The sequence below is a fragment of the Acomys minous genome, assembly GCF_964271855.1.
Source record: "Acomys minous genome assembly, chromosome: 2".
Taxonomy (NCBI): Eukaryota; Metazoa; Chordata; class Mammalia; order Rodentia; family Muridae; genus Acomys; species Acomys minous.
In genome coordinates this window covers 49,489,443-49,502,298 of record NC_140484.1, presented here as the reverse complement: position 1 = coordinate 49,502,298, position 12,856 = coordinate 49,489,443, and the positions used below count along the sequence as shown (strand labels likewise).

General features: G+C 41.4%; 1 protein-coding gene across 2 annotated transcripts in view; it reads right to left on the bottom strand.

Moving 5' to 3' along the window:
- LOC311585612 (solute carrier family 22 member 19-like) overlaps positions 1-12,856 on the bottom strand; it is a 55,058-nt gene that overhangs the window by 17,987 nt on the left and 24,215 nt on the right. For both annotated transcript variants that reach the window (XM_084761021.1, XM_084761022.1), the window contains exons 3-5: positions 1,620-1,774; positions 1,350-1,518; positions 719-842 (exon numbers count right to left, since the gene is read on the bottom strand). In XM_084761021.1, coding sequence (XP_084617147.1) covers positions 719-842; positions 1,350-1,518; positions 1,620-1,774 — 448 coding nt within the window. The remainder of the gene's footprint in view (positions 1-718; positions 843-1,349; positions 1,519-1,619; positions 1,775-12,856) is intronic.

Here is a 12,856-nt window from a genome sequence, read left to right as displayed (position 1 = left end):
TTGCAGATGTGCTATGGGCATCACAGTCTTGAACTTTTAGCAGCTGCCCAAGGCTATGCCAATCACTATACCATCTTTGAGAGTAGATGGCATATTGAAAGGAGATACTCGTTATCCCCATCTCTGTTTGACAACACGAACATAGTTAGAAATTGTTAGCTGTCAGGGCCCCTAAAGCCGGACTCCCTCCTGAGGCTCTGCAGGCAGCTAATGGTTGCTGAGGGAAAGAGGGACAGTTAATGTACCTATATGTAAGCTTTCTGTGTTCCCATATGTAAATCTTTAACATGTTTGTGTAAGTGGCCTTCATTAAACGTACTATGTCCTAAAAAAGAAGATTCAAAAAACAAACAAACAAACAAACAAACAACCCCCCCCAAAAAAAGATGGTTCAAAATGAGAGGCTAAGGGATTAGAAGGTAGAAAGAGGCCAATGATGAGAATCAATAGAAGTGATAATGTAATAAAGGGGTATAAATGAAAAATACATTTTATGCATGTGTAAAATTTTAGAATTCATTATGTATAAATCGTACGTCCATATAAAATGTTTAGATTTGAGCAATATCATCAAATAAGGGTCTTTACAAAAACCCTCTTTGAGTTAAAGAACTGTATGCTGCGGTTTAGTGAGATCACACTGTATCCTGGGCACTAACTAACACACATGCCAAGATTGTATACCCCCTGTGTCATAGCCGCCTGGCATCATGCTCACCTCCATGGTTAGGATGTCTCCAGAATCCTTCATTCCATTCATGTGTGCAGCCTTTCTAAGTTCCTCTAAGCCCTTCTGGGGTTTGTTGGTCACAATCAGCCACCGAGCTGACTCTGACAGCCACCTGCTCAGGATGATGTGGACAGAAATTCTCAAGGAGTCATTAGCTAAGTAAATTTCTTTTTGAATAGTTATATATTTAAATATAATACCTATAAGTCATTCAGTTATAACAAAAGGGTATAACCTTATATCATGAGGTACATTTCATAGGAAAACAAATTTATTCAGTTATGCAGCATTCTTGTGCTTCTGGAATATTTTCATGGAGGTAAAATGACTAGAATGTATGGGAGCCGTTTTGATACAATTGCCAAATTTCTTGGTATGTCACAGAGAAATTCTATTTATCATGTATCCTTGCCTGAGTGAAGAGTTCCTGGATAAAATTTGCTCATGAATTATATCACCCAGAGCAGTAATTATGTCAAGGATACATTGTTTTTCAGACATGACAGGAATGACACAAATATTAATTTTACAAAGACTGTGACAAATGCATTTCATATATCCTGATTCCATGGACATGGTCACCCCAGGATTTTAAAGCATAGAGGAGGAAAGCTCTTACCTTGTGGGTATAATGAAGAAAAACATTGGCACAGACATTACCAGCTGGAGGTGGTGCCAGTTTCGAAATGCAAATGCCAAGCCTCCCATTGCTATAGTTCCAACACTACTAGCACATAAGACCAGTGATGTCACCAAGGCTTGGAATTTAGGGCTTGTCCATTCTACCACTGAAAAGAAAAAAAAAATGAATCTTGACTTCTAAGAAAGTTGGGAAGGACATCTGCATCATCAAAAGCTTGGACAATCTCTATCAAAAAGTATGACTTACTGAGCAAAATACTATTTGAGCCTAAGAGTAAGACGCAAACACCAGTCAGGAAGCGCAGCAAGCAGTAGATGAAGAAGGTGGGAACCAAAGCTGCACAGGTCTCCGAGATGGCCATTTGCAGTAAAGCAAATATGAAGGTTAATCTCCTCCCAAACCTGAGGAAAAGACAAAGATTCCATCAGGGAAACAATGCAGTTGTTGTTTAAAAATAACAGACAGTCTCATCTCTTTGTTTAATTCTTCTCATCTTTCTTTTTATTTTTTATTTTTTACTTATTTATTTTTTAACAAATGAATTTTTAACATTACTTTCCTTTTTCCATATACACTTAAATTATTACACAGATACACAATAAACTACCTATATCAAAAAGAACCATGAAGCAATCAGGAATTATAAAAATGTTACATTCATAATATTTTGGCTATTTGTGTTTGGCAACCTTGAGGAAAACTTCTTTCCTATCTTGGTGAGTCTAAAATTCTGACTGTAAATCAATATCTATCATGTCTCATCTTTATCAACTTAAAACATCTATCTATACCTAAAAACATCTTAACTCCTAAACAACTAAGCTTAATTATAAAACTAAACTATCTGGTCTTCAGCTTCATCAGAGACTTGAGAAGAAATAAGATTAATTATCTGAGTAGACAGGAAATGCAGGCTAGCAGCTGCCCAAATAAGAAGATGACAGAGACAGTTTGGTTCCTGAACAGTCACCCAAAACTCTCTCTAACATTGGAGGATCACCGTTAGCCTTCTGGCCCAATGTAGGTGACAGACATATTTGTGAGGCAAGAACTATTAAGGACTTGCTTACCCTGTCTTGGCCGACTTTGGCCATCGACTCAGCCTGCACCCAAGCTTGCCCCCTTTTAGGCAGAATTCTGTCTGTGGCAGAAACAAGGAGACTTTGCCCAGTGGCATGTTTGCTACATTTGAAGCCATCTCCATAAGGAGGTTCTTTGATGATCATTGTCTTCTTTGAGGTAGGTGGAGTATTGCCAGGAATTAGCCTGTCTTATTGTCAAAGAATCTTAAAACAATAAAAACATCTTTAAATGACATATTCTGTAGGTCTCTGAGGTTTTTGAAGACCTTATCTAACGTTTTTGCCTTATCTATCTATCTATCTATAGATTCCTACCTATCTGTTAAACCTAGGATGTATATTATTGTGATAAAAAATAGACTAGTATTTGACATGACCATGAGTTGATCAACAAACAATTAACTTGTATTACTTAATTATCCTAATCAGCCTGCAATAGAACTTACAAAATATTAGAAGTCTAAACCATGTTCTGCCATATGTCTCTAATTTCTTTTTTTCTTTTTAAAATATATTTTATTAATTTATTCATATTGCATCTCAATGGTTATCCCATCCCTTGTATCCTCCCATTCCTCCCTCCCTCCCATTTTCCACTTTCTCCCCCTCCCCTATGACTGTGACTGAGGGGGACCTCCTCCCCCTGTATATGCTCATAGGGTATCAAGTCTCTTCTTGGTAGCCTGCTATTCTTCCTCTGAGTGCCACCAGGTCTCCCCATGCAGGGACGTGGTCAAATAACGGACAACAGAGTTCATGTGAAAGTCAGACCCCGCTCTCCACTCAACTGTGGAGAATGTCTTGTCCATTGGCTAGATCTGGGTAGGGGTTCTAATTTCTTTTTGAACATGTCTCATGTCCAATAAGATGTTAGTTCTATGACAAAACAACACACAGATTTTTGAACCCTAACAGAAATGTCTGTTTGTGTTCAGTGATCTCTAGGGTCAAAAGCATGATTACAGAAACATAATCTTCAATGGCTACTTCTATTTTTTTCAATTAACTAACTAATTAATTAGTTTTATATCCTAATTGAAAATTCCCCAAGCTCCACCTAATATTTAGATGTCTGTAGGTTTCTGCATCCATTTCCATCAGCTGCTGGGTGAAGCCTCTCAAATGAAAGTTATGCAAGACACCTGTCTGCAAGTATAGCAGAGTATCATTAATTATGTCAGGAGTGGTCTCTCTCACAGCATGAGGCTCAAGCTTGGGCCAGTCATCTGTTAGCCTCTCCATCAATTTGTGTCCCATCTTTACCCCTGAACCCCTGAACAAATTGTGCTTGGAAGGTTTTGTGGCTGGGTTGATGTCCCAATTCCTTTTTTGGTAGTCTTTTCTGGTTACTGGAGATGTCCATTTTATGTTCCACATCCACAATTGCTAGGAGTCTTAGTTAGGGTCTTCCTCATGGATTACTGGAAGTTTCCATTGCCTTAGGTTTCTAGCTCACACCAGAGATCCCATTCCACTCTTGCATTCTCCTCTTGCCTGATTCCTCCTGTTCCCATCTCCAACCCCTTCCTCACCCAGTTCCTTCTCCCCATCCATCAATGGTGTTTATTCTATTTTTCCTACTTAGTGAGAGTCAAGTATTCCCTCTTGAGCCCTACTTGTTAATTAGCTTCTTGGGATCTATGGATTCTAATGTGGTTATCCTTTACTTTATGGCTAGTATCCACTTATAAGTGAGTATATAACATGTTTGCCTTTCTGAGTCTGGGTTACCTCTCTGAGAATGACCTTTTCCTCTTTGCTATTTTTTGTTTTTTTGAGACAGGGTTTCTCTGTGTAGCCCTGGCCTCTCTTTGTAGAGCAGGCTGGCCTCAAACTCACAGAGATCCACATGCCTCTGCCCCCTGAGTGCTGGGATTAAAGATGTGTGCTACCACATTTGGCCCAGGGTGATGTGTTCTCATTTCATCCATTTGCATGTACATTTCATGATGTCATTGCTTTTGATAGTTGAGTAGTATTCCATTGTGTAAATGTACCACATTTTCTTTATTCATCCTTCAGTTGAGTGATATCTAGGTTATCTCCAGTTTTGAACTATTATGAATAAAACTGCTATGGATATAGTTGAGAAAGTGTCCTTGTGGAATAGTGGAGCATCTTTTGGATATATGCCCAGGAGTGGTGCAGCTGGATCTTGGGATAAAACTATTCCCAATTTTCTGAGAAACCTCCAGAGAGATTTCTGAAGTAGTTGTATAAATTTTCACTCTCACCAGCACTGGAGGAGAATTTCCCTTGCTCCACATCCTTGCCAGCATGTATTGTCACTTGAGTTTTTTATTTTAGCCATGTTGACAGGTATAAGATGGAATTTCAGAGTCATTTTGATTTTCACTTCCCTGATGACTAAGGATGTTGGGCATTTCTTTAAGTGTTTGTCAGCCATTAGAGATTCCTCTGGTAAGAATTCTCTGTTTAAATCTGTACCCCATTTTAAAAATCAGGTCGTTTTGGTTTGATGTCTAGTTTCTTGATTTCATTTGCATTTTGGGTATTAGTCCTCTGTATGATATAAGATTAGTAGAGATCTTTTCTCATTCTGTAGGTTGCCATTTTGTTCTTTTGATGGTGTCCTTTGCCTTACAGAAGCTTTTCAGTTTCATGAGGTCCCATTTATTAATGTTGATCTTAGTATTTGAGCTATTAGTGTTCTGTTCAGGAAGTTGTCTCCGGTACCAAGGCATTTAAGGCTTTTCCCCCACTTTTTTCTTCAGTCAAACTTAGTGTATTATGATTTATGTTGCGGTCCTTGATCCACTGGACTTGACTTTTGTAAGGAGCCAGCCACGATTGTGCCAGCCGCACCCAATAATGGCGCTGGTCTGTGTGCTGCTACCTGTAAACAATTGCCAGTATGCATGCGTTTGCTAGAGCTATCTCTAGTGGCCCCTCCCGTCAGGGGGACTATGCTAATTGTAACTACGCTTGTGTAGCTGTTGACCTATCTGCATTCATATGTTAATTAGGCATTCTGCCTGAACCTGTGAGGTGTTAACAGACCGCTTTAGATGGTATTTAAGTTCAAGCTCTAGGGGGGTTCGGGGTCTTTCGCTTCAGCTTCAAGGGCGCTCCCAATAAAACGTGTTTGAGAAGGATCCTGTGTCAAGCGTCTTTCCTGCTGGCAGGAGGTCACGTCAGTTGGTGCCGAAACCCGGGAATTTTTGATAAGAACAGTGCACGCACCACTGGACACCTGCGGAGACCCCCGAGGTTAAAAACTTGGGAGGATTCAGAACTCATCACGTGGAGCGGCGGTACCGGTAAGTTCTCCCTCAAGGCCATGCCTCCTTTTGGTGTGGATCCCCTTCTGGCAGCAGGCTTAATTTTACTGATGGCTGTAGTTGTGTTGCTTTGCTGTTTTTTCCTGAATTGCCATCGTCCAGACCACACTTGTATTTGCTGGGAATAAAGCTGGACGATAAGCCGCAAGGCCAGGGTAGATAACTTGGCAGGCTGCCCATATATATATTAAGTCGCTTGTAGATAAAAGCGCAATATGGGGAATCAACAATCAACACCTTTTCTTAGACCACTTCAGGAACTTCTTAAACAGCGAAAATTAAAAGTATCCTCACAAACAATTCAGGGCTTTCTTCAGGAAGTTGACCAGGTTGCTCCTTGGTTTGAGCCCACTGGGTCCTTAAATCTTGCTAGTTGGGACAAACTGGGGAAAGACCTAGACAGGGCAGCAGAAGATCGTAAATTACGAGCAGGCACAAGGCCATTGTGGCGATTAGTACGTGCCTGCTTGGAGGATAAACGTTGTGAGGAAGTTATTAAAAGCAGCCAACAGATATTAGCTGACCATCAGGATAGTATATCTGAAACAGAAGGTATTTTAAAGATAAGGGAGAAACAGAAAAAGATAAAATATAGTACTAGTACTGAAGAAGTAAAACAAAAAAAGGTAAAAAGGAAAGAGGAACAAAAAACAGAGGATCCTAAAAGAAAACTGTATCCAGTGCTGGAGGAATTTGCAAATTTGGAGCTTAGTAGCTCAAGCGAATCAGAAACAGAGAGACATAATGAAGAAGAGGAATTTGATTCTGAGGAAGAGCAAGATTTAGAGGAGGCGGCCGCTCAGTATGAGCAAGAGAGATATGGCTCAATTGGGGCCACTCTCTCAGCACCTCCTCCGCCATATAATTCTATGCATGTGAACAAAAAAGATGGAAAATTAAACCCATTTCAGTCCAGTTTTGCAAGACTAGAGACTTGGAGAAAAGTAAGTAATGCTTTTCCAGTCTTTGAGTGTAGATCTGTAAGGGATATTAATGGAACACCTTTACAAAAGGCGGAGCCAAAAAACAGGAGACAGGGCCCTCGGCCACAGGGCCCACAAATATATGGGGCCATGCAAACACCATCCCTGCGCCCTCCGACAGCCCAAGGAGAGCCACTACGGGTTCAGCCGGATTGGACATCTGTGCCACCACCAGATGTGTATTGACTCCCCAAATGGGGGTCCAGCCAATTGACACTGACTTTAAAGGTCCATTACCTCCAAACACGGTTGGGCTATTGTTAGGTCAATCCTCATCCACTATAAAAGGGCTGTCTGTAACTCCAGGTGTAATAGATGAGGATTATACCGGAACAATTAAAGCCTTGTGTGCCTCACCTCGGGGAATTACAGCAATATCCCCTGGGGACAGAATAGCTCAATTATTAGTACTACCCAGCCTACACAAACAGTTTCCCTCTAAGTCTAAGGAACGAGGGGATAAGGGCCTCGGGTCCACAGGGATAGATATTGGATATTTATCTTTATCATTAGAACAGAGACCTACACTGTGCCTATCTATAGAGGGGAAGATTTTTAAAGGCTTGCTGGACACAGGAGCCAATCATAGCATTGTAGCAACTAAGGATTGGCCAAAAAATTGGCCCACTCAAGTTTCCTCACAAACTTTACAGGGATTGGGTTATGTTGATACTCCAGCTATCAGTGCTAAGGAGTTGACTTGGAGAGATTCTGAAGGACGGAAAGGAAAGTTTACTCCTTATGTTATGCCATTGCCAATTTGTCTCTGGGGAAGGGATGTCATGGAACAATTAGGATTGATGCTCACTAATGATTTAAAAGCTAATTACTCACCTCAAAGTGTCAAACTAATGCAAGGTATGGGTTATACCCCGGGTCAGGGATTGGGAAAATATTTACAAGGAATTTCAACACCGTTACAAGCCAAAGGCCAATCCTCTACTAAAGGCCTGGGTTTTTCCTAAGGGCCACTGAGGATGCTATTCCCATACCTTGGAAAACAGAGGAACCAGTATGGGTTCCTCAGTGGCCTCTTTCCTCTGAGAAACTGACAGCCGCTCATTCCTTGGTAAAAGAGCAATTACAGGCTGGTCATTTAGAATCCTCGCAGTCTCCATGGAATACTCCTATATTTGTTATTAAAAAGAAATCTGGAAAATGGAGATTATTACATGATTTGAGAGCTGTAAATGAACAAATGCAAGTAATGGGGCCTATTCAGAAGGGCCTTCCGTTACTGTCAAGCTTGCCTAAGGAATGGCCAATTATTATTATTGATATAAAAGACTGTTTCTTTTCTATCCCTTTAGCAAGCCAGGACTGCCCACGATTTGCATTTCCCTTGCCTAGTATTAATCACGAACAACCTGATAATAGATTTCAATGGCGAGTACTCCCTCAGGGCATGGCTAATAGCCCTACTATGTGTCAGCTGTTTGTAGCTCAGGCACTTGCACCTATTAGAGAAATTTACCCTAAGATGCGCATGTGCCATTATATGGATGATATACTCCTGGCTGCACCAAACTGTCAGATGCTGGATTCAGCTTACATTCAGACAGTACAAAAATTAGAAAGCAAAGGGTTATTTATAGCCACAGAAAAGGTGCAAAAGGGAAATATTGGTTCATTTTTAGGTGCTGTCATTTCTGACAGTTATGTTAAACCTCAAAAGTTACAGATACGTAAAGATAACCTAAGAACTTTGAACGATTTCCAAAAACTTTTAGGAGACATTAACTGGATTCGGCCCTATCTTAATTTACCTACAGTTGACTTAAAACCCTTGTTTCAAATTTTAGAAGGAGATGCCCATATCTCCTCACCCAGGGCATTGACGCCTCAAGCAAGGGAGGCCCTTCTTAAGGTAGAACAAGCCATAGAAAAAGCTCAACTCACCCGTGTAACCCCTGGTGAGCCTATTTTCTTGTGTATTTTAGCCACCCCTTGTAGCCCTACAGCAGTATTATGGCAAAAAGGCATTTTGCTTTGGATTCATTGCCACTCATCACCTAGTAAAACGGTGGAACATTATCCATCAAGTGTTGCTGTGTTGGCTCAACAAGGTTTAAAATCTTGTTTAACCCATTTTGGGCAATATCCTGATGTTATTGTTACCCCCTATAATGCCCAACAATTACAGGTGTTACATGCCACAATTGACGACTGGGCAATTTTGAGAACTATCTTTCCTGGGAAAATTGATAACCATCTCCCTAAAGATCCTTTATTGCATTTTGCATCTACTCATCCTATTATCTTTCCTAAAGTGACAGCTACAGAGCCCATTTCAAATGCTATTGATATTTTTACAGATGGGTCCAAGACAGGGCTGGGGGCTTATATGGTATCAGGACAGGAGCCTGTTCAGTTACAATTTACTCCTGATACGCCACAGTTGGTGGAATGCCAAACAGTTCTTACAGTGTTTCAGCATTTTGCTGAGCCATTCAATTTAATTTCTGACTCCTGCTATGTTGTTAATGCCATACACATGCTGGAGATAGCAGGAAATATTTGTCCTCGTAGCCCGGTGGCACATATTTTAAAAGATCTTCAAAAGATTATATGGTCTCGACTTCATCCATTTTTTATTCAGCATATTAGAGCTCATTCATTACTGCCTGGCCCTATGGCTGAAGGCAATCGCTTGGTAGATACTGCTACACGCTCAATAGCTTTTGCAGTATTTGACAATATTAAAGCAGCCAAAGAATTTCATTCCCTATATCATGTACCTACTGCAACTCTGAGGAAAAAATTCCAAATCTCTCGTGCTATGGCAAGGGAGATAGTTACTAACTGTACAGCTTGTGTGCCTTTTCATCATCCTCCGCATACAGGAATTAATCCCCGGGGATTATGCCCTGGAGATCTATGGCAAATGGATGTAACGCATGTTCCACAGTTTGGAAAACTTAAATACATGCATGTGTCCGTTGACACCTGCTCAGGGGTAATCTTTGCATCTTTACATACTGGAGAAAAAACAGCACATACTATTACCCATTGCCTTGAAGCTTGGGCAGCCTGGGGCAAACCCAGAGAATTAAAAACGGATAATGGTCCTGCTTATAGTTCTAAAGGTTTCCACTCATTCTGTGGCACTATGCAAGTTAAGCATGTTACTGGATTGCCATATAATCCTCAAGGACAAGGTGTCGTGGAATGTGCTAATCGGACCATAAAAGAATTGCTGCAAAAACAGAAAGGGGGAATTAGCCAAGGGCTCACCCCCAGGAATCAATTATCTTTAGCATTATTTACTTTAAATTTCTTAACAATTGATTCTGCTGATCGCATGGCAGTGGAGCGTCATAGTGATGTCTCCTTTACCAAATTCCCTTCTGTAAAATGGAAGGATGTATTGATAAAACAATGGAGAGGCCCGGATCCGGTAATAGCCAGATCCAGGGGAGCTGTTTGTGTTTTTCCACAGGAGCAGAGTGATCCAGTGTGGGTCCCCGAGAGGCTGACACGGATTGTTCAAGAAGAAAGGCAAGATGACAACAAGCAAGAAGAGAACCAGGGACAGAACTCCATGGAAGACGAGCCTGTTGTTCCTGACTCTTCAGACGTTCGTGCTTTTCCGGAGTAGTGTCCAAGCCTTAGAGCTTTGGGCTGTCACTAGGACATGGCCTTTTCCCATGCCAGTACATGCTAATTCAACTGTGCTTCCCCATTTTTTCTCCACCTCCTGTGAAGGAGAGATTTCCTGTGCCTCTGCTTTTGGGGAAGACCCTAAACCATTTAATCAATCTAATTTTCATTTGCTTGGTACTCTTTGCTTTTCATTTCATGGCTTCATGCCATGTATTCGACTTCAACATACCACCTTAAGTGCCTGACTGGAACCACAGCAAATTGTTAACCCTAAGATTGACCTTGGTACAGGGGTTTCTGCTGCTGCTGTTCCTTTACAGTCCATTTCCATTAGTTCGGATGGAAAACAACATGTACCAAGTATAACAGCTAGCACCACTATTTTCACATACATGATTACTAGCCGAACAGTTATACCTCTTAGAAATAATGTGACTTATGAGAATGCTACTCAATTTAGGGCTGCACCCTGGTGTACTCCTGCTTATAGTTTTCCTCCCACATTTACAGATTGTCAATCTCGAGAGAGCTCAAAATTTCAGCTGTCTTTAGGGTTTCAGTTCTCTCCACCACTAAATAGATTTAAATTATCTCATAAAGGCAACGAGAGTGGTATAGCTGGAATAGCTGGATGGCCATGGTTTCAATGGATATTGAGTAATGAGGCCAAAGCAACTACAGACTTGTCTGCTTTCTCTTCCCTTCGCCAGGTTAGCCATGAACTTTGGAATGTGACAGCTTTACTTAAGATAGCTGACACTCGGAATCAAACTTATAAATTGACTAATATAACCTATCACCAAAAGCTTTTTAATCATTCTTTTAAAGCCTCCCTAGTTTGTGTCAGACCTCCTTTTTTCTTTTTACTGGCAGACAGTAATGATACTGAGAAACTTAACTGTGCAACCTTACCCTGTTTTTTGGCTGAATGTTGGAATGGCTCACAGTCATTGGCCTTAGTGGTCCGTCTGCCAACCTTTGTACCCATTCCTGTAAAAGCAGATCCTGATACTCTTCCCCTTGTTAATCTCATCCACCAGAGACGAGATTTTGGCATCTCAGCAGCTATTATTTCAGCTATAGCCATTTCTGCTACAGCTGCAGTCACTGCTGCTGTAGCCATGGCAAATCAAGTACAAACAGCTGAGACCATTGATCAGGTTGTTAGTAAAACAACCACCGCCCTCTTAAATCAAGAAAAGTATAATGCACATTTTATTCATGGCCTCCGATTGGCAAATCAGCCCATGGACCTGATTCAAGAACAGGTGGAAGAACTATATAAGATGGTTCAGACCGGATGCATTTCGCATCATGGTCAAGTTTGCATCACTCCAATACAGTATGACTTTACAGCTTCTTTTAATCAAAGTAAATTGTTATCAGAATATCTTGCAGGAAATTGGATGCTGGAGGCTGAAGAGCTATCCCGACAGCTGTTGGTCAGTATTGCATACCTGAATGGAACCCGAATGAAACCCGTTACTCTGGGAGAATTCACCTCTTGGCTGCATTCTGCATTTTCTTATTTTAAGGAATGGGTGGGGGTGGGAATTTTTGGAGCTTTTACCATCTGCAGTCTCGTGTTTTGCCTCTGGGTTATATGCAAAATGAAAAATAAGCATACCCATGATAAGATGCTTATGGTCCAAGCTTTATTGGCAGTTGAGCAGGGCGCTTCCCCCCCAAGTGTGACTTGCAAGCCTTAAGAAATGAGCTTCCCTTGATCACATGGCCTTTGCACCTGACTGGCCTCATTGCCATTGCACGTCAGAAGGCATGTGTTTCCCTTCCCAATACAGGACAGCCATAGCACCCTGCTGGGACTCTACCCATTGCACGCAGGATGGTGTCTTGTATTGACATCAATTTACCCCTCGATCGGATGGTACACAAAGTTGTGCCATGCCTTGATCGGAGTATTTCCCCACTGCTCATCTCTTCTTATTAAACAGAAAAGGGGGAAGTGTAAGGAGCCAGCCACGATTGTGCCAGCCGCACCCAATAATGGCGCTGGTCTGTGTGCTGCTACCTGTAAACAATTGCCAGTATGCATGCGTTTGCTAGAGCTATCTCTAGTTGCCCCTCCCGTCAGGGGGACTATGCTAATTGTAACTACGCTTGTGTAGCTGTTGACCTATCTGCATTCATATGTTAATTAGGCATTCTGCCTGAACCTGTGAGGTGTTAACAGACCGCTTTAGATGGTATTTAAGTTCAAGCTCTAGGGGGGTTCGGGGTCTTTCGCTTCAGCTTCAAGGGCGCTCCCAATAAAACGTGTTTGAGAAGGATCCTGTGTCAAGCGTCTTTCCTGCTGGCAGGAGGTCGCGTCAGACTTTGTGCAGGGTGATAGATATTTGCATTCTTCTACATGCAGACATCCAGTTAGAGCAGCACTGTTTGTTGATGATGCTTTCTTCTTTCCATTAGTTTTTGTGTGTGTGTGTGTGTGTGTGTGTATGTGTGTGTGTGTGTGTGTGTGTGTGTTTTAATCAAAAATCAAGTGTCTGTAA